Source organism: Equus asinus, chromosome 26, assembly GCF_041296235.1.
Source record: "Equus asinus isolate D_3611 breed Donkey chromosome 26, EquAss-T2T_v2, whole genome shotgun sequence".
In the NCBI taxonomy this organism is placed as follows: Eukaryota; Metazoa; Chordata; class Mammalia; order Perissodactyla; family Equidae; genus Equus; species Equus asinus.
The window spans coordinates 37,610,176-37,632,488 of record NC_091815.1 but is presented as its reverse complement, the minus strand read 5'-3'; the positions used below and the strand labels follow the sequence as shown (position 1 = coordinate 37,632,488).

Genomic DNA, 22,313 nt, shown 5'->3' with positions numbered 1-22,313 from the left:
GGGTACGTGGGAACTCTGTACTATTTTTTGTGACTCTAAAACTATTTCAAAGTAGCTTTTTCAAAGAAAATGTCTTGGGCCAGACTTCAGATGGGATAGGATGGATCTCAGGGTGGTTGGAGCCAGAGCCACACACACCGGATTTGTGGGGAAGATGTCATCATTGATGACTTCTTGTTTCCTGAGTCGGTTGCAAGAAGGAAATTACACCAGGTGATGGTGAACCAAAGTGTCAGGACAAAACCTCACCTCACACATCTTGGGGACAAAGCAGGCAGGAGGGAGCTGCAATTGTCCCCGGCTCACTTCTTCCTCTGAACTGTAAAACTGAAGACGGGATCTTGGTCCTGGCAGAAGGGACGCTATGATCGTAGAATTTCTGTCCCTGTTTTGCCTCGGTGAGTCTCCAGACTGGGACTGTGGCAGATGGGTTAGGATGGGTGAGAAAAATTCACGGTGGAGTGGGGGTGAACAGGGGAAACATGGAAAATACAGATATGATGGCTTTGTGTGTTGGATACATGCTAACTGTCAGAGTTTTGTGGGCTATTGTATCAACATGCCTCCCTTCTGGTGCTGGCGCATAAGAGATGAGGAACCTGAAGTTCAGAGATGTGTAATAATACCCTCTGTTTACTCGGCTGAGAAATGCAGAGCTCAGATGGGATCTCCTCGTCTGTATCGTCTAAATACCTCAGTCTTGTCATGCATGTTCCATTGGCATATAAGGGGGCGGGGTCTACAGGGTGTGAAAAGCTGTGAGTTTAGGTATAAATGAAGAATATAGAAAAGTCCTATGCATGGGGATGATAAGTAAGAAGAAAATTTTCTGGCCAGCACTATCCTTAGCCTAATTTTTACCATCCTCAACTTGAACGTCATGTAATCAAACAGACCTCAGCCTGTAAAAAGGAAGACCTGGATTATATTCTTGGCTCAGTCTCATAAGAGCTCCAGGGTTGACTCAGTTCCACCTCACTAAGCCCCCAGTTCCTCCTTCATGAGTGGGGGTTGTGGAGGACATCAGGACTCACCATCTGCCCCAGTTCCTTCCTCCTTCTTCTGGGTACAGCCCTTCTCTTTGGGGTATGCACCTCTTCCACACACGTTTGAGCTTTAGAGGTGGCTGTCGGTCACCATACCCCAAACCTCCAGCTTCAAGGGAGTATAAGCCAGGAAGTGAAGAGACTGACTTCATCCTTGCCGTAGTCATTTCTGAGGGCTGCGGTAAAAAATTACCACAAACTGGGATGCTTAAAACAACAGAAATCTATTCTCTCACAGTTCTGGAGGCCACAAATCCAAAATTAAGGTGCCAGCAGGATTGGTTCCTCCAGAGGTCTCTGACGGAGAGTCTGTTCCAAGCCTTTCTCCTCAATTCTAGGGGACAGTAGGCAATCCTTGGCGTTCCTTGGCTTGTAGATGCATCACTCCAGTCCCTCACATCTTCACATGCCCATCTTCCCTCTGTGTGTTCTCTCTCCATGTCTCTTCTCCTCTTTATATAAGGACATCAGTCATATTGGATTAGATGCCCAGCCTACTCCACTGTGACCTCATGTTAACTTAACTAATTACATCTATGAAGATCAAATAATGCTATTTCCAAATAAGATCACATTCACAGGTACTGGGGGTTAGGACTTGAACAGATCTTTTGAAGGGGCACAAATCAACCCATAACACCTTCCTTCTGGCTATAATCACTTTCCAGGGATGGGTCTATGATGCAAGACAAGCCAGTCCAATTCTGTCAGGAATTTCTCAAATTGGCATTGAGATTTGAACTTCTTTCCTCTACAAGAGCAACTTTCCAAAGATGCAAGACTGTAGCAGCCCATGGTCCTGCTTCCAGGCTCTTGGTCCTATCCAGACAATATCCAGAGGGAGCTAGAGATGAGAGCTAAGAGAAAAGAGCCTAACAGAATCGAACCTCTGGATCAGGCTGCTCTGGACACCACATCCACCACTGTCCTTATTGAGGTTGCTTGCATGAACTAAAACAACTAATTATTCTTAGACTTAATCTTATTTTGGGTGGACTTGTGATATTTGAATTTGTATGAATCTTTATTAGAGATGGTAAAAATACCCAGCTTACATAAAATTTAAAAAATGTATTGAGGTAAACTTCACATAAGATTAACAATTTTAAAGTATACAATTCAGAGGCATTTAGTACATTCACAATGTTGTGCAACCATCACCACTACATAGTCCTAAAATGTTTTCATCCCCCCTAAAGGAAACGCTGTACCCACTAAGCAGTCACTCTCCATGCCCCCTTCCCCCCTCCCCTGGAAACCACTCCTCTGCTTTCTGTCTCTCTAGATTTATTCTGGATATGTCCTATGAATGGAATTGTATAATATGTGACCTTTTGTGTCTGACTTCTTTCCCTTAGCATAATGCTTTCAAGGTTCATCCCTGATGTAGCACTTATCAGTGCTATGTTCTTTTCCATGGCTGAATAATATTCTACACAAAAATTTTAAGCTTTCTGATAAAGTATTCAAAGGATCTGTGAAATTGTAGGTATCCAGTTATTAGTAGTTCCAATCTTGACATCAAGCAGGGTTCTGCACCCAATTCTGATGTGGAGAGAGAGGGGCATTCCCACACCACCAAGCAATTGTCTGAGACAAACTGGGTATCTTACAGTTCAGCTCAATTCTGACAATATTTACCTGAAGATAGTGTCAGATCCCACAGGTTGAGGGCTCAGTCCCACCAGACTACTCTCCCTTCTAACACCAATCTCAAGCCCAGGTTGTCATCTGTGTTTCTGACCAACTGGCTACAGATGGAAGGTTCCACTGACCCTCTCCTTGGGTTTAATTAATTTGCTAGAGCAGTTCTCAGAACTCAGAGAAACATTTTACTTACCAGGTTATCAGTTTATCATAAAAGGGTATAACTCAGGGAACAGCCAAAAGGAAGCGATGCATAGGACAAGGCATGGGGGAAGGGCAAGGAGCTTCCACGCCCTCTCTGGGTGTACCACTCTCCCCAAATCTCCACATGTTCACCAACCGAAAAGCCGTCCTTTTGGGTTTTTATGGAGGCTTCATTACATAGGCATAATTGATTAAATCATTGGCCGTTGGTAATTGAACTCAATTTCCAGCCGCTCTCACCACCTAGGATGAGGTGGTGGGACTGAAAGTTTACAGCCGCTAATCACGTGATTGGCTCCAATGTCAACCAGGCCCCATCCTTAGGTGCTTTCCAACAGTCAACTCATTAACATAGCAAAACACACCTTTACTGCTCTCATCTCTTAGGAATTTCCGAGGGTTTTAGGAGCTCTGTGCCAGGAATGGGGACTAACACCAAATATATATTTCTTATTACAAATCACAATATCACAGCAGTTTTTATTGTCATCTTTTCTAGGGGAATGTGATTTCTGTTCTCTCCCACTCCTCCCTATCTCAGTTGAAGGTAATAGCATCTAACCAGCATGGAGATTGTACACATCTCCATTTGATGCATGTAAAGACCTTACTAAATGTTAGATGTATGACAAGTGGCAGAGAAAAGCAAAGATGGTAGCTGCACCATAAATGATAGCTGTCTGTAAAGGACCTGCTAAATAATGTGCGTGCAAATGGTGGATGTACATAAAGAGTCTGCCAAATAATAGATACTGGATATCTGGTATTTTTTTTCTTTTTACTTTTTCCAATTGAACTACTACTGCTACTGCAGAAAATTGGGGTGCTCTGCTTGACGTGCATAAACAAGTACAGCATCAGCCTTTGGGAAAAGAGATCAGCTTTATTCTGTGAGATCAATCTGCATGGAGAACAGGGGGCATGCACCCTCAGATCTGTCTCCCTGATTCGGGATTTGAGGTTAAATTTAAGAGGTTAGGGAGAACAGGCTGACATGGAGAGATGCTGGTGAGACACGTTTTAATTGGTGGGCTTCAAGCATTTATGATAAGGTTTTAAACATTTATGACAGGGTTCTAAACATTGATGATGAGATTCTAAACTTTTATAGTAGGGTTCTAAACATTTCTGATGAGGGAAGGAAGGAATTTTAACACCAGGTCTCCCTGACTGAGGGACTCCTTCCTTCTGATCAGAGTCCAACTCTCAAGTTCTGGTCACGTCCAGTCCTTGGGTTCTATGGGAAGGAGGATCTTTGGTTCCACGGTCATTTCAAGTCAAGATTTCTTCATTTGCGCATGCTCTGGCTACGTGACTTTGCAGATTTTCTGAAAGGCAATTCTTAGCCACTCTGCTGATAAGAGATGGGGTTAGTTGAACCGGTCCTGGAGGGCCTGCTGTTACATTATTCCCATACATTATGTTAGTTTCAGGTGTACAACATTTCAATATTTATAAACGTTATGAAGTGATCACCATGATAAACCTAGATACCATCTGTCTCACTATAAAATTGTTACAATATTATTGACTATATTTCCTATGCTGTATATCACATCTTTATGGCTTATTTATTTTATAACTGGCACCTCTAATCCCCTTCACCTATTTCACCCAACCCCCCACTCCTCTTCCATCTGGCAACCACCAGTTTGTTCTCTGTATCTATGAGTCTGTTTCTGCTTTGTTTTGTTTGTTTCATTTTTTAGATTCTACATATAAGTGAAATCAGACAGTATTTGTCTTTCTCTGTCTGATTATTTCACTTAGCATTATATACCCTCTAGGTCCATCCATGTTGTAGCAAACAGCAATATTTCATTCTCTTTTATGGCTGAGTAATATTCCATTGTATATATACAGTATACCACAATCTTTTTATCCATTCGTCTACAGACGGACACTTAGGTTGCTTCCATAGCTTGACTTTTGTAAATAATGCTGCAATGAACACAGGGATGCAGATATCTGTTCAAATTAGTGTTTTCATTTTCTTCAGGTAAATATGCAGAAGTAGAATTGCTGGATCATGTAGTATTTCTATTTTTAATTTTTTTGAGCAGCCTCCATACTGTTTTCCATGGTGGCTGTACAAATTTACATTCCTACCAACAGTGTGTGAGAATTCTCTTTTCTCCACACCCTTACCAACACTTATTTTTTGCCTCTTTGGTAATAACCATTCTAACAAGTGGGAGGTGATATTTCATTGTGGTTTTAATTTTCATTTCCCTGGTGATTAGTGATGTTGAGCATCTTATCATGTGCCTATTGGCCATCCATATGTCTTCTTTGGAAATATGTCTGTTCAGATCCTCTGTCCACTTTTTAATCAGATTGTTTATTTTTTTATATTGAGTTGTATGGGTTCTTTATATACTTTGGATATTGACCCCTTATTGGATATATGATTTGAAAATATCTTCTCTCATTCAGTAGATTGCCGTTTCATTTTGCTGGTTTCCTTCACTGTGCAAATGCTTTTTAGTCTGATGTAGTTCCATTTGTTTATTTTTTCTTCTGTTTCCTGTGCTTGATGAGACGTGATATTCAAAAAGATGCTGCTAAGACTGGTGTCAAAGAGTGTACTGCTTATCTGTTCTTCTAGGAGTTTTATGGTTTCAGGTCTTACATCCAAGTTTTTAATCCAATTTGAATTAATTTTTGTGTATGTTGTAAGATATTGGTCTACTTTCATTCTTTTGGGTATGGCTGTCCAGTTTTCCCAACACTATTTATTGAAGAGACATTCCTTTCTCCGTTGTGTGTTCTTGGCTCCTTTGTCGAAAATTAGCTGTCCGCAGATGTGTGGGTTTATTTCTGGCCTCTCAATTCTGTTCCATTGATCTGGGAGTCTGTTTTTGTGCCAGTACCATACTGCTTTGGTTACTAGAGATTTGTAGTATATTTTGAATTCAAGAAGTGTGATGCCTCCAACTGTGTTTTGAGGGCTCATCTTTCCTGTGCAGAATCTAAGGGTCTGGGTACCTGATGTGGAGCTCGAATCTTTCACTCCTCAGGGAAGGGTTTCATTCCTTTGAGATCACTCCCAACTGTGGATCACTGTGGCTGAGGGGTGGTTTTTTTCTTGGTGAGCCCATGACTCTGCCTCTGGACCCTTCTCAGTGCTGTCCTTTTACTATTTGTCATAGAAGCTCTGTTCATCCAATTTTTAGGTCCCTTTCAGAGGGAATTATTCCAAATGTAGTTGTAGATTTGTTGTGTCCGGGGGAGGAGGTGAACTCAGGATCTTCCCATGTGGCCATCTTGACCTCCGCTTTGGTAATTTTTTATTGTAATTATCTCCCGAAAAATGTGCTTTCTGATGTTGCCCATTCCTCCCTTCCTGGGAATTCTAGTAATACTCCAAAAACTATCCATACACCTACCTTTATTCTTCACTTTTTCAAGTTATCCTGGATGACAATGGGTCTCTTCTCATTAATGACAGACTTCTCCATTGCAGCCAATTCTCTGTCTTAATCAAGTGTGGCCCCTTACTAAGAAAGGTGAATAAGTTCTGAGGATCAGCACAGTGTACAGCATGGTGACTAGAGTTAATAATTCTGTATCTTACACTTGAAATATGCTAAGAGAGTAGATTTTCAGCATTCTCACACACAAAAAAGGTAACTATGCGAGGCGATGGATGTGTTAAACAGCTTGATTGCAATAATCATTTCACCACGTATATGTATATCAAATCATCACGTTGTACACTTTAAATATATTACAATTTTATTTGTCAAAAAATAGAACCACTCCCCCAATTCTTACAGCCTATGGCCCCATAGGGTTTCATGATGTAAAACGAGCTAAAGGCAACTGTGTGCTTATTTAAAAAAAAAAAGAAATAGAAATCACTATTTGAACAGAAGATTGACTGATCACAGAGCTGAGATGACATGAGTCTGAGGGCAGGATTTGGGAAGGGACTGAAAAGAGACCATGAGACCTAAGACCCTTTGACCACTCAGAGGCCAATTCCTTACCTGTTCATCCCAACCATTCTCACTGTCAATGCAGCCTCGGTCCATTGTCAAGCCTCCACTCTTTCCTTCTCAGTGAAGCTTAGGGGTCTGTGCTGTGAGTTGATTCCTGAATCAAATTTCTTGTGTCTAAAGAAATTCTAACTTCACTTATAAACAGACTCCGAGACCAGTGTCCCATTTCCCCCACAAAATGAGGCTGGGATCCCATATTTCCATCTATGGGATGATGTTCTCATCCCATAGAAAGAAATATATAGAACAGAGCACAGAAGACATAGGGGATAAAATATGTAAAGAGCTAAGCCACACGTGAGGAGAGCCTTTGAGACGAGAAAACGTCTTGAATTCTTTGTGAAGAGAATGACCTGGTCAGGGAGAGCAAGTTCTCTCTGTTTCAATGAGGGAGGAAATATTCCCTCGACACTCCACAGTAAAATAACCCTTGCATTATTTAAGTGATAAGAGTAAAAACTGCATTCGAGGAAAATATAGGTAAACATTCAACAATTGCTAGATGGCAAAAGAAGGACTAATCATGAAAGCAACACAATAAATCAGAAAAGATTGCTGTTTTTTTTCTACATAAACATGACTTCTGAAGGACATACAATGGGACGAAAATCAAAGGTAAAAAATAAACCCAGGGAAATAGCCAGAAGGATTAGGACAGATCTTTAACAAATTTGTCATGTGTTCTCTGCTGACTTGTACTCAAAGACAAGCACATCATTCATCTGTCATGAGGTTTTCTCTTCCAGGACTTTGTCTGGGCCATGAAGATGAGAAAAAGAATGGTGAGTTGTCTCCTACGTAAACTCTATTTGTTTCTGCATCCCAAGTTTCATGACCTATTCCCTTTAAACCATTGAATTCTAGGAGGGCGTGGTGAAGAGTCAAACTAACTCTGAATTCTTTCCAGAGAAGCTTCCTAAACCCTCCCTCATCGCCTTGCCCAGCTCAATGGTTGAACGCAGTAGTAACGTGACCCTGAAGTGCCAGTCTCGCATCCAGAATGTGACATTCATATTGGAGAAGTTGCAGGATTCTGGGTACAAGCGGGAGCAGAGATCAGCAGGACACCATGTTGAATTCCTCCTCACTGACCTGAAGCTTAAGGATGCTGGAACTTACTTTTGTTCCTACAAAACAATGGCCTCCCATGAGTGTTCAGAGAAGAGTGAACACCTGCAGCTGATGGTCACAGGTGAGAAGGGCAGACTCAGGTTTACTCTTTGATGTACATGTTTCTTTTCTTGTGACGAGATCTGGCTGGGGAAGAAGGAATTCAGGAAACAAAAGGACAGACGCAACACTTTCAGTGTAGGGAACTGGGGAATAGAGACCGAGTGTGGGGATAAGGCTCTTATTGGGGATTCTGAGGAGGTCTCAATGATGTAGATGTGGGAGAATGTTTTAGAAGAGAGGCATTAATAGAAAATTTGACATACAGTAAGGCCAAAGATGGAGAGATGCTTGTCATTGAAAAGATAGTTTGTTACAGTTTCCAAGAAGAGGGGACATGCTGTGCCATGCAGGACCACACAGAGAAGCACCAGGGTCGGTCAGGAAGCAGAAGGCAGGGGGCAAGAACTGTGGGCAAGAGCCTTTATTGTGGTTTCTGTGAGAAGAAAGAGGCTTAAGATTGGCTCTTGGCTATAGAGGCTGTCCCTGGTTGTCCAGGACATGACCCTGGAGTGATTAGGCCAGGGGAATAGTGGCCCTGAGTGTGAGAGCCCAGTGAAGGAGGTGGTTGGGAGTGTGGGCTCTGGATGGGTTGGTCTGCATTTGAAAGGTGTGCTCCAGGGAGAATTATTTCCCATCTCTGGGAATTGGATAACCCCGGAAGGGGAATCCCTTCAAGCTCAGCAAAGTTCCAAGATATCAAAGCATCAAATGCAGAAAATAAAAGACAGGGTTAATACAGAGAGGTGGGTGAGAACTTCCCCAGGTGCAGTGAAATACTAGAAGCTCTGCCCTTCCCTTTATCCTTAGTGCCTTTTCCTCTTCAGGATCAGTCCGAAAACCTTCCCTCTCAGTCAACGTAGAGGCTGAGATGACTCCAGTTTGCAGTATCACACTCTGATGTCTGATTCCACACAATGGAACTGAATGCATCATTATTGCTCTGCTGAAAATGGGGATCCCAGAACCATTACAAGTCAAGAACATAGGAAGAAACCAAACTGAGCATCATGGCAGCATAAGACATCCCTTGTTTTTGTCCTCCACTCCAGCAACAAATTTCGGCATCCATCCACGAACAAAAGTGCCTCTTTGGGAGTTGTGGGATCCAGCACCATACACCAAGGCAACTAGGAGTCTTGCCCAGCTGTGCACTGGGTAATGGGCAACAGACGTCGGCTGTGGAACCTGTAGGAGACCGTAAACCAGTTCTGGCCTCTCTTGGCTGTGGTCCACGAGCATCTGGAGAACACGGACTTGGGTAATCACCTATGGATGAGAAAGCCTTTGTGGAAGTCTACAAACCAAGACTGGATCAGGAAGAAATAGAAAATCTGACCAGATCAATGATGGATAAGGAGATCAAATCAGTAATCAAAAACCTCCCAAGAAAGAAAAGCCCAAGACTAGATGGTTTCACTGGTAAATTTTACCAAATGTTTCAAGAAGAAATAAATCCAATCCTTCTCAAATTCTTCCAAAAAACTGATGAGGAGGGAACACTCCCATACTCATCTTACAAGGCCAGTACTACCCTGACACCAAGCCCAGATAAGGATACTAAAAGGAAAGAAAACTACAGCCAATATCCTGATGAAAATAGATGCAAAAATCCTCAACAAAATGTTAGCAAGCCAAATTCAACGATACCTTAAAAGAATCATGCAACATGATCAACTCAGATTTATCTTTGGGATGAAAGTATGGTTCAATATACACAAATCAAAAAATATGATACATCATATCAATAGAATGAAAAATAAAAATTGTGTGATTATCTCAACAGATGCAGAAAAAGAATTTGATGAAATACAACATCCTTTCAAGATAAAAACTCTTAACAAATTGGGTAAAGAGGGAACATACCTTAACACAACAAAGGCCATATACAACAAGCCCAATGTTATAATCATACTTGATGGTGAATAGCTAAAAGCTTTTCCTCTAAGATCAGGAAGAAGACAAGGATACCCACTCTCCACCACTCCTAATAAACATAATACCGGAATTCCTAACCAAAGCAGTCAGGAAGGACAAAGAAATACAAGCCATCCAAATTGGAAAGAAAGAAGTAAAGCTGCCTTTGCAGATGATATGACCTTACATATAAAAAAATCCTCAAGACTCAACCAAAAAACTGTGAGAACTAACCAACAAATTCAGTAAAGTTGCAGGATATAAAATCAACATATAAAAATCAGTTCTGTTTCTATACATTAACAACAAAATGTCTGAAAAAGAAATCAAGAAAACAATCCCATTCACAATATCATCATAAACAACGAGATACTTAGGAATAAAGTCAACGAAGGAAGTGAAAGATCTATGTGTCAAAAACTACAGGACTGATGAAAGACGTTGAAGCAGACACAAATAATGGAAAGATATCTCATGTTCGTGGATCAGAACAATTAATATTGTTAAAATGTCCATATTACCCAAAGCCATCTATAGATTCAGTGCAGTCTCTATCAAAATTCCCATGGCATTTTTGCAGAAAGAGAATAAACAACCCTAAAATATTTATGGAACCACAAAAGATCCTGACTACCCAAAACAATACTGAGAAAGAAGAAAAAAGCTGAAGACATCACATTGCATGATTTCAAAATATACTACAAAGCTATAGTAATCAAAACAGTATGGGGCTGGCCCAGTGGTACAGTGGTTAAGTTTGCACGTTCCACTTCAGTGGCCCGGGGTTTGCCTGTTCAGATACCAGGTGCTGACCTACACACGGCTTGTCAAGCCATGCTGTGGTAGGCGTCCCACATATAAAACAGAGGAAGATGGGCACTGATGTTAGCTCAGGGCCAGTCTTCCTCAGCAAAAAAGAGGAGGATTGGGGCTGGCCCTGCGGCCGAGTGGTTAAGTTCACGTGCTCTGCTGCAGGCAGCCCAGTGTTTCATTGGTTCGAATCCTGGGCACGGACATGGCACTGCTCATCAAACCACGCTGAGGCAGCGTCCCACATGCCACGACTAGAAGGACCCACAATGAAGAATATACAACTATGTACTGGGGGGGCTTTGGGGAGAAAAAGGAAAAAAATAAAATCTTAGAAAAAAGAGGAGGATTGGTAGCAGATGTTAGCTCAGGGGGCTGATCAGGCATCGAGCTCAGGGGGCTAATCTTCCTCAAAAAAAAAAAAAACAGTATGATACTGGCATAAAAATAGACACATCGACCAATGAAACAGAATTAAGAGCCCAGAAATAAACCCAAGTATATATGGTCAACTAATATTTGACAAGGGAGCCAAGAATACTCAATGGGAAAGGATGATCTCTTTAACAAATGGTGCTGGGAAAACTGGATATTCAAATGCAGAAAAATGAAATTGGACCTCTATCTTACACCACTCACAAAAATTAACTCAAAGTGGATTAAAGACTTAAACATAAGACCCAAATCCATAAAACTTCTAGAAGAAAACAGCGAAAAATCTCCTTGATATTGGTCTTGACAACGACTTTTTGGATATGACACCAAAAGCACAAGAAACAAAAGGAAAAATAAATAAATGGGACAATATCAAACTAAGAGACTTTTTCACAGCAAAGGAAACAAGCTACAAAATACAAAGGCAACCTACCAAATGAGAGAAAATATTCCTGAGATAGGGAAGATTGGCAAGGAATAGGATTGGAAGGGGGGAAATTAATGGTGTCATTCATAAATATTTTTACTAAAAATAACATCAAACTCCAGGAGTACTAAGAAGAGTAATCCAATGCTGGCCCTAGTTTGGGGACACAGCGAGCATCTAGAGAATGGAAAATACCTTCTCTTCTCTGCTTCTCAAAGAGGGCATAGGGTCCCTAAGTAGAGCATGAGCACTTATGTCCCCAAAGTTTCCATATAATCATTGTGATTCCTTCTTTTGCATTCTGTTTTGTAGATTACCACGATGGACGTGTAGCTCCTTCAATAAAAACAGGTAAAATAATTAGAGAGGAGTTGTTTTTTCAATTACATCCACCTCATGGGGCAGGGATCCTCTTCATTTAAGAGGCACAAGAAGAATCTTAATGCCCACTTTCTCAATGTTATTGGAGGAACGACTTCCTTTTGGAGGGAGATGACCTCCAAGCCACTCCTGGGTTCTGAAAAAGCTAATGAGTAAAACAGCACAGGGAGCATCGTCTGCCATTTCATGTAACGAAAAACTGCAGTAGAATTTCATGAAGAATGGAGGTGAGTTTGTGTGACTGGTTTGGGGAGCAAGACTGAGACCCGTGGAGTCCAGGTTCTTTGGGAATATGTTGCTAAGAGTTTAAAGTTCTCAAAAATAGATGAATATTAAATTCTTTTTCTTTGATGTTGCTTTTCCATGAAGAATTGACTAAGATTTTGTCCTCAGAGATTCTCATAAAAGTTAGAGCTTTCAGCACCTTTAGACTGAAACAGGAGCTCATCTGGACTTTAATGGCCAAGCATATAAATTGGCAGCAAGATGCTTAATCATCCTTTCTTTCAGCAACTCATGACTTCCCTGTAATCTACCCCAAAGAGCCAAAATTGTTCAAGGTTGTCATTAGAATCTATGTTGGTATAATCCGTTTTTTTTTAAAAAGGTATCCTCCAAAATGTCCTTGCAAATAAGTAATAGGCTTTGAAAATGTTTCATTCAGTATTAGCAGGCTTGGGAAATGATTTCTACTCCAGTTATGAGCATAGTTCATACTAGGAATGTTTTCTTGGGGAGATCTGAGATCTGATAGGGTGAAGGAGCATGGGAGTATCAGAAATGAAGTGGGAAATGTAGTGATGTAGGAGAGAGACATACATATAATTGACAAATATCCTATTCTGGACATTTCCTATAAATGGATTCACACAATATAGGCTCTTTTTTGAGACTGGCTTTTTTCACTTAGCGTGATCTTTTCAAGGTTCATCCATGTTTTAATGTGTATCAGCACTTCATTTCTTTTCATGGCTAACAAATATCCCACCGTGTGGATAGACCACACTGTGTTTGTCCATTCTTCAGTTGATGAACATTGGGGTCGTTTGTACCTTTTGGCTATTGCAAGTCATGCTGCTATGAACATGGGTGTGCAAGTATCTCAGTTCCTGCTTTCAATTCTCTTGGGTATCTACCTAGAAGCAGAATAGCTGAGAATATGGTGACTGCATGTTTAACTTTTTGGGGAAATGCCAAATTGTTTTCCAATGTGGTTGTACCGTTTTGTAGTCCCACCAGTAATAAAAATGGCTTCCAATATCTGCACACCCTTGCCTACACTTTTTCCTTTTATTTTATTACAGCTATCCTAGGGGATGTGTATATAATTTCTTAAGATGTACTTTCTGAGTTCAAATTTATATCACAACAATTGTAAACAGAATAAAATATTTTTAAGCACGGATATGCTGTCCCCAGCCTCACAGCTACCAGAAAAGGACCCTCTGCTCCAATACTGTGCAGAGACTGACAATGAATTTCATCACCTAACTTTGACACAAGGCCAGGCTTTCTTTCTGGTGCCTGTGACTTCATTTATGTCCCATGTCAAGCTATATCCCATGGCTCAGTCAGATTCCTTCAGATCAATATCATAGACCCTTTGTAATTTACTATGACAATTTGTAAACAGTGATATGAAATTTGACCAGGATATGTGGACATCTCAGGGTGAACCCAGATAGGCAGGTTGTGGGGCCCTGTGAAGAGCACAATTTTGTAATAATTTACTTCTCATTTCTGGGGAATTTCTGCATGAGAGAAACCGCAGGTTGGGCAAAGAGAGAGTTGAAAGGATAAGGAAGGCTGACGTTTCTCTTCTTCCATGGAAGGCCCCTCATGGTCCAGGAACAACCTTCCTGCCCTGCTTTCATACGTCCGTGGAGATGCACCGATATCATTGGTGCTTTTGAGGGTCTCTTGGATTCGGTGCCACCAGAAGCAGACTCTTAAATAAGTATTAGTGTGACAGTGACATCTTAGGAGAGTGGGGAAGAAGGGTTAGGAGGAAAAGAGACCAAACAAAGGTGGGATATTCAGGTCCCTCAGCTGGTATCTTTTGCTCAACCCTGCAGGAAAGTACAAGAGATGGAGAAAGTCACCAATATAGGAAGCCATAGCTAGGGCATCCATTTTCCCACGAATGGCAGTCATTGGTAAAGGGGTGCCCTTGGGGCACGTAATCCCAAGGGATTTCAGATCCTTCCAGGCAGTCCCCTGGCAGAGATGCAAGTGTTCACGTTGGAAAGGGAAAGAAGCCATCATCTGGAGCGTGTAAAAATGGCAGAGGGATCTGGGGAACACGGAGGGAGGAGCATGACAGCATCTGCCACAGGGGGAGATGGTGTGGGTGGAATATTGGGTGAGAAAATAATCATTATCGCTGCAGGATAATGAATCCTACACAGTGAGTCAGATTCCAGACTGAGCTCTTTAAAGCCAGTATCTTTCCTCATTACCTGTCTCTTCAAGTTAGGTATTACTACCATCTTCCTCCCTCCTTTTCCCCCCAGCTTTATTGAGGGATAATTGACAAATGACAAGATATTTAAAGTGTACAATGTGATGATTTGATATACATGTACATTGTGAAAGGATCCCCGTATTGAGTTGATTAACATATCCCTTACTTCACCTATTTATCCTGTTTTTTTTTTTCCTGTGGTGAGTATGCTTAAGATCTACTCTCTTAAATTTCAAATTAATTTCAAACTGAAATTGCAAATTTCAGTTATACAAAACTGTGGTATCAACTATAGTCACCTTGTTACACATGAGATCCCCAGACCATATTCATCTTATAAGTGGAAGTGGAAGTTTGTAACCTTTGACCAACATCTCCCCACTTCCTCCACCCCCAGCCCCTGGCAACCAGCATTCTACTTTCTGTTTCCATGAGTTCGTTTTTTTTTTTTTTTTTAGATTACACCTATAAGTGAAATCATGCAGTATTTGTCTTTCTCTATCTGGCTTGTCTCACTTAGCATAAAGCCCTGCAGGTTCATGCATGTTGTCAAAAATGGCAGGATTTCCACCTTTTTATGGCTGAATAATATTCCACCATACACACTACATAGAAAATTATTCTTGAACTTGGTGAGAGTTTGGACTTTCATTCATCCGTGGTTGGACTTGTTGCCTCTGTAGCATTACAGTTCGTTGGGGAAATGTGTTTCTCGCCAGATTATAAATTCCCTGGAATACCATCTCTCTCGTATTTCCATACCCAGTGGCCAGCATAGAGCTGCCCTGACTTTGTGCCTGACTTGCCTACAAGGCTAGACATATCAGGATCCACAGCCCATCCCGTCCGTCTGACTTTGGGCAATTCTTTACTTCCTCATACTTTGTTTACGTTTGAATGAAATGGAAACAGTAAACCTATCTCTTGCACGTGTCGTCAAGATGAGGAACAACATATATGAAGCACCTAGCACCGAGTGGCTCACAACAGATGATCAGTATTATTGCTATGGGTGAAACATCGATTGGGAACTTCCCATGTGTGAAGCCCTGTGCTAACCCTCTCTATAGTTACTGACCCGTTTCATCTCCCTGCCATCCAAGTGGAGTATCTACTGTTGTTATCCTCACTTTGAATGGGGAAATGAAAGCTCAGAGAGACTAAGCAAATTCCCTAAAGCAATCGGAAGTGCCAGTTTGAAGCAGCAGCTCCAAGTTTTGAAGCCAGGTGGTCTGACTCCTCGTAGCTGCTCTTCTTAACTCTATCAGTGTGTATCAGGAGCCAAACCGACTCTCTGACCTGCTTCTCTCTCTCCAGACACCAGCATCATCATTCTCACCACCTTCAGCCTTCTCTCCATCTTTCTCCTCTTCATCTCAGTCCTCTTCATCTACAGATGCACTAGGCATGGTGAGTTCAGAGAAGCACCTGTTAAAAATGGTGGGGAAGGGGCGTAAAGGGAAGGATTTTCTCCTTAGATAAATTCCTCCCTGGGTTTTTTTTTTTTTAATAGGTTCATCACATGAAGAACCTACCAAGAGGTAAACATACCTAACATATCTCGTGTCCCCCTTAACTTTCACTCCGCTCTTCAGGGACCCCACGTGCACGTCAATGATTCCCATGCCCAGCACCACCTCTCGGCCTGAGCTGTGATCTTCTTCCTCCATCCTCTCCAAAGCCCTTATCCTCTCCCCCAGATCTTCAGATCCCATACTTTGAGGTGTTTCTCTTGCAGGACCAGCCATCCCAAATTTCCCGAACAGGAGGCTACAGGTAAGTGACAAGAGAAGAAACCAGAAGAGATGGGATAGAAAGACTGTGTGACTCCTGCAATCTGAGAACTGAATCTTTTTTTTCTCACTCAGATGCAGATTTATCCAAGATGGAAAGGATATCTATCTTGGTGAGTTCTCCCCTTTGGGATTCCCCAAGAGCTCACGGACTATCACAGGCTACTCACGTCTGCCTCCTGGTTTAGCCCACACGGTGCTCTGGTCATAAGGATGCTCCCAACTCACACAACTGACAGGAGGCCAATTAACTGCATGTTTAAAAACAAGTGCTTTGAGTGAACTTGTAAAAACGAGTAGAATGGTGGTAACCAGGGTCTGGCAGGTGGGGGAATTTGGGAGATGTTAAGGGTACAGATTTGCAACTAGTAGATAAATAAGTGCTGGATACCTAATGCACAGCATAGTGATTATAGTCAACATACTGTACTATAAAACTTCAAAGTTGCTAAGAGACTAGATCTTAATTGTTCTCACTGCAAAAAAAGAAAGGATAATTATGTAACTGTGATAGAGGCCTTAGCTAAAGCTATGATGGTAATCACATTGCAATATATAAATGTATCAAATCAATATTTTGTACACCTTAAACTTACACAGTTCTTAAATGTTACATGTCAATTGTATCTTAATAATAAAAAACAAACAAACAAGCCATGTGCTTTGAATTCCAAAGTAGCTGGATTCCAGCTCCCAGTGCCCATTATTTATCACCAGTGTGCTCTGAGACAAATCATGACATTCCCACTAATCTGTACCCTTCATTTCTTTCCATATCTAATGGGAATCAACATCTCCATTGGAACAGCTTGGGTGCATCTGGCAATGTCATAAACATAAAGAGTTTATTGGAGTTTCAAGCAAATTTTAAATGTCAGGTGGATGGTATGAGAGCATCAAATAACAAATGTTAATCAATTTACATCAATCAATTTTTCCATTTAAAATACTGTTTATTTGTGATTTAACATTGTATCTAAGAGCAATATCAGATAACATTCATACATTTTTCCATACGACACAGAGGTTCATTGGCTCATTCTTTTTTTTTAATAATAAATTTTTTTATTGCTTTTTCACCCTAAATCCCCCAAGTACATAGTTGTATATATGTTTTTTTTTTTAGTTGTGGGTCCTTCTAGTTGTGGCATGTGGGATGCCACCTCAACATGGCCTGATGAGTGGCACCATGTCCATGCCCAGAATCCGAACTGGCGAAACCCTGGGCTGCCCAAGCAGATCCGCAAACTTAACCACTTGGCCACGGGGCCAGCCCCGTTGGCTCATTCCTTATGCCAAAGCAAGTAAATAGAGGCATTACCAAAAGGTGCAAATAGTTCACTGTTGCATTTAAAAAATATGTATGCATATTGCATTCATTTAGACATAGATATTTTTTAAAGATATGAAAAAGCATAGTTCACAGATTCACAAATTAAGCAACAATTAACAAATCTTGTCTATTTTAAATGTTGGATTAATGGCATTGATTAGCAAATTGTTGAGAATAATGAGTATAATAATATAATATTATGACGTGGTACCTCCATACAATGCAATACTATTTAGCAGTAAAAAAGGGAAGAAATTACCTATACATGTGATAAATGGATATACTTCAAAAACGTTTTGCTCAGTGAAAAAAGCTGCATACAAAAGACTATATATAGTATTGTTCCATTTATATAAAATCTCCAAAAAAAAAAAAAAAAGCCAGGATGGGGATTAGGGGAGCGGAGCATAAGGTTTAGGCACCAACAGGAACAAGGGAATTTTTGCTCTAAAACTGTATTGTCGTGATGGCTGCATCATTCTAAAAATCTCACTAAAAGTCATCAAATTTTACACTTATAATAAGGGAGTTTTATGATATACAAATTATATCTCAATAAAATTGTTTAAAAATAATATATTACATAACCAGTAGGTATTCTCATAGGATGGTAGTTCTTATTTCAAAACCATACATTTGCACTGATCTTCATACACGTCAGTTATTATTGATTGTTAGTTTTGTTTTATTAATTTGAGAGTCAAAGCCCTCATCCTCTCGGAAACACGGCCGTTCTAGGATGGCTCAGTCCAACAGAACTTTCCATGAGGGTGGAAATGTTCTATAGCTGCGTTGTCCAACACAACAGCCACCGGCCACATGTGGCGGCTGCAGATTTAAAGTGTGTCTGGTGCAACTGAGGATCTGAATTTTAAACTAAATTAAATTTTAATTTAATTTAATTTAAATTTAAATAGCCGTATGTGACTCATGGCTACCATATTGGACAGCTAAGCTCTAAATGCCCACCTCTTTTCCCCAAAGACCGAAGAACCTCAGGAAGTGACCTGTGCTGAGCTAAACACCAAAGTGCCATCTGAGGCAGCGTCTGTCCCCGCCGAGGAGCCCGCAGGATCTTGTGAATGCGCAACGCCGAAGGCATAGAAGGGGGGTAGCAGGAGCCACTGCAGGAAGAGCTTCTTCCCTAGGAAGGAGAGTTTGGACGAAGACGGCTGAGATGACTGGACATTTGGAAATCCAGGTCACGCTGTGTTCTTGGCTCCTAATCCATAATCGTAAAATTAAGTTTCTCTCTTTTTGCTTCCACACCTCTCAAAAATTACTGGATGGGTTTCCCAGAATTTGGGGTTTGACTTTAGTATGGTTTGACTGAAAACACAGGCTAAGAATACGTCCTGTGGGCTGGTGGTACTCTTAATACTCACTTAGGGAGTTCTGGACGACACCACGTAAGTAGAAAATGATTTCCCAGAGAAGCCCATGTGATTGCTGTCGGGTGAGGCATCCTATAGACACAGTGATTTTTGAAGAGGAGCACAAAATACAAGACATTCAGTTGTGAACTAACAAAAGCATCCTTACGTAGTATTCACCCAGGTAAACAGCTAGATGTATTTAGTTCATGATTCTCTCGTGCTGTGCCGGGCAGCCATCTGGACCCGAGTCAAGCCCAGTTTTCTCTCTGACATAAATGAGTTTCCTTAGTGCCATCATATTTCTGTTTAGATTATTATTTTTATTATTAAAATCAAAATATGCAGTGAAGTTAGACTTACAAAATATATGTAGATTTTGACACTTGGTGCCCATAGCTTAACTAATTTACGTTAATACATCATTGTAAGGATTTTTCTGAGTGTGGTCTTTTTTCTGTGACAGAGGCACCAAATGATCACTTATGCACACCACCAATATACGAGCTTTGCTTCCAAAGTTATAACGCTCAATCAGGTTTGAAAGCTATTTTTTAATATATGAATAAATGAAAGCGTAAAGATTTGGAATGTATATATAAATATCCTCAAATCATAAGTATATGCTGGATAACTTTTCTCTTTTTAATTATGAAATAATTTGATCATAAAGGAAAACACCAAATAATATAAATGGAAATGTGCACACTGACCTTGTTTTCTAGACATCAACATTTTGCTGTGTTTTTATTTCTGCCCTCCCAATCTGTTCTCCTTTCTCCCTCCCCTAGAGGTAAACATTATCCGAGGTAGTGTATATTATGCTTATGTATGTTTCCATAGTTTCACTATATAAGCATCTATTGATGGTCAATATATAGTGTTATTAAAGTATATATATTTGGAATTATATTATATATTACAATTCTGTGGCTTTTTAAATTGCCCTAAACATTATGCTTTTTGAAATTCATCCAGGTGGTTTTTGTGGGTCTAGCTCATTGTTTACTGCAGAGAATTCAGTTATTAACCACATCATGGAATACTATTCAGCCATAAAATGGAATGAAGCACTGTCACATGCCACAACATGGATGAACCTTGAAAACATGATGTTCAGTGCAAGAAGACAGGCACAAAAAGCCACAGAATGTAGGATTCCATTTATATGGAATATCCAGAACGGACAAATCTTTCGAGACAGAATGCAGATTAATGGTTTCCAGGCGGCCTGGGGAGGGGGGAACGAGGAGTGGCTGCACATAAGTATGAGTTTCTTTTTGGAGTGTTGAAAATGTTGTAGAATTAGATTATGGTGATGGTGGTACAACCTTGAGAATATACTACAAAAAACTGAATTGTGCACTTCAGAAGCATAGATTTTATGCTATGTGAATTCCATCTCAATATAAAATAAATTTTAAAAAAGAACTTGGTTGTCTGCACAAACCATGGTTTCTCTTTATTCTTTCCTTGCCTCTAGATGTTTGGGTTTTCTCCAGTGTTGTGCCATTAGCAAAATGCTGCAATAAACATCCTGTGTCTGCCTGCTTGTTCACCTGTGTGATCTCTCTGGGGCATATATTTAGAAGTAAAACCTGTCTTCTGTGAGGTCCACATCTTTAATCCCACTCAGAGAGGCAGACTGATAACTAAGGTGCATTCATCTATTTATACTTCCATGGATAAGTGTATGTGTTTCCAATTCCCCACATCCTTGCCAATTCACAAATATATCAAACTTTATAATTTTTGCTGATTAAAATATGTGAACTCATAACCCATTTTAAAGATAACCTATATAGAGATAACCTATATAAAGATAAAGATATAAATATATCATAACCTATATAAAGATATCTCATTGTTGCATTAATTTGCATTGTCCTGGTTAGGAGTGAGGTTTATTGACTATTTGGGGTACCTCTTCTTGAATTGGATGATGAATTGATCATGGATGAATAGAATTGATGGTTTCTATTCACTGTTCACTTCTCTGTCAAATTTCTGTCTTTTCCTTACTGATTTGGAGGGTATATTTATACAGTAGGCACACCTTTCTCTTGTAAGCTACATGTTGCAAATATCTCCTGTGTGTCTATGACTCATATTTTCATTCTTTTTGTATCTTTTAATGTGAGCTACTCAAAGTGATTCATCTTTTAACTTATATTTGAAGGTATATTTTTTTGTGCCTTGATGAGCTTAACATGAGAAATATACTCTCCGATATGTTCTTCTAAATTTAAAATTTTTTAAATTAATTTTTGTCTAAGGTGTGAGGTGGAGATCTAATATTTCCATTTGGGTAATCAATTGTCCCAGTACCCTTTATTGAAAGGCCTGTTCTTTTTCATTCAAACTGGGTCTCCAGTTTGATGCAATAGGATCACATCTATTCCACCTACACCGCCTTCCATTATTAGAGTAGTTCAGACTCTTGGATGGAAATGCCAAAAGGAAAAGTGTAACATGAAGAAACTTAAAAACAATAAAGGAGGAAGGAAGGAAGGAATTGAGTCATGTAACCAAATGAAGGAAAAGACAGAGCTAGAGATATCCTCAGACAACCATATCCGTAGACTTAAATATCATTTAGGCTCTTCTTCTCTATGTCTTTAATCTTTATTTTTATTTCTGTGTGATCAATATTATTCAGACCAGCTGTCCCTGTGAATCTGGAACTGATGGTGACAATTCTAGACATACAGCCTGCCTTGCAGAATTTTAGCCAAAAATGTAAAAGAGGCTTTTACTTACTGGATCAATTTAGAAAAAGATATTATTGGCTACCTTTGGAAGATGGTAGATGCTAGAAAGCCAACTCACAGTGTTAAACACAGAGGAAAAAAACCCAAGCGTTTATCCTGCCTTTCATTTATAACCTGTACCTCAACCAAAGAGTTGAGGAGGCGAAGTTTCTCCTCATACAATTACTACAACCAACACATAAAGAAGAAAACCTCCAAGTCTTGTCTGTGGCTACTGCATGCCCGCTTCATAGGGATAATAACAGAGGATGTGGTTTAGTTTCTTTCCACCCAGAAACTGTACGCACATGATAGTTAGACCATCCAGAGAAAAAGCAGAAGGGACATCAGATGGTCAGAATCAAAGGCATTTATTTTTCTGAAATCATACCCAACAGCAGCAGATCCAATCTAAAATTCATGCCTGCTAACTCCTAGACCAGAGGTCAACAAAATTCTTCTGAAAACGACCAGAAAGTAATATTTTCAGCTTTTGTGGGCTGTAGGGTCTCTGTCGGGACTACTCATCTCTGCTGTTGCAGCATGAAGGCAACCACAG

General features: G+C 40.3%; 1 protein-coding gene across 3 annotated transcripts; it reads left to right on the top strand.

Annotated features, from left to right (window-relative positions):
• Positions 1–221: 221 nt before the first annotated feature.
• On the top strand, positions 222–20,450 carry LOC106840862 (V-set and transmembrane domain-containing protein 1-like). Of its 3 annotated transcripts, XM_014856481.3 has the most exons (9): positions 222–398; positions 7,648–7,683; positions 7,809–8,093; positions 11,973–12,011; positions 15,823–15,915; positions 16,019–16,046; positions 16,244–16,281; positions 16,374–16,411; positions 18,616–20,450. In XM_014856481.3, exons 1-9 carry the CDS (start codon positions 365–367, stop codon positions 18,733–18,735), a joined length of 711 nt encoding a protein of 236 aa, XP_014711967.1. In that variant the 5' UTR covers positions 222–364; the 3' UTR covers positions 18,736–20,450. The 3 variants fall into 3 exon arrangements, with proteins under 3 accessions (XP_014711967.1, XP_014711968.1, XP_070354916.1); XM_014856482.3 differs by lacking the exon at positions 7,648–7,683; XM_070498815.1 differs by lacking the exon at positions 7,809–8,093 and having other exon boundaries at positions 243–398; positions 18,616–20,426.
• The last annotated feature ends 1,863 nt before the right edge of the window (positions 20,451–22,313 follow it).

What these genes read in the sequence shown, in the direction of transcription:
- LOC106840862 (XM_014856481.3), top strand. Translation starts at nt 365, where the DNA reads ATGATCGTAGAATTTCTGTCCCTGTTTTGCCTCG. An exon ending in TCCCGAACAGGAGGCTACAG is followed by an intron (nt 16,282 to 16,373) that starts GTAAGTGACAAG and finishes TTTCTCACTCAG; the next exon opens with ATGCAGATTTATCCAAGATG. An exon ending in TGGAAAGGATATCTATCTTG is followed by an intron (nt 16,412 to 18,615) that starts GTGAGTTCTCCC and finishes TTTTCCCCAAAG; the next exon opens with ACCGAAGAACCTCAGGAAGT.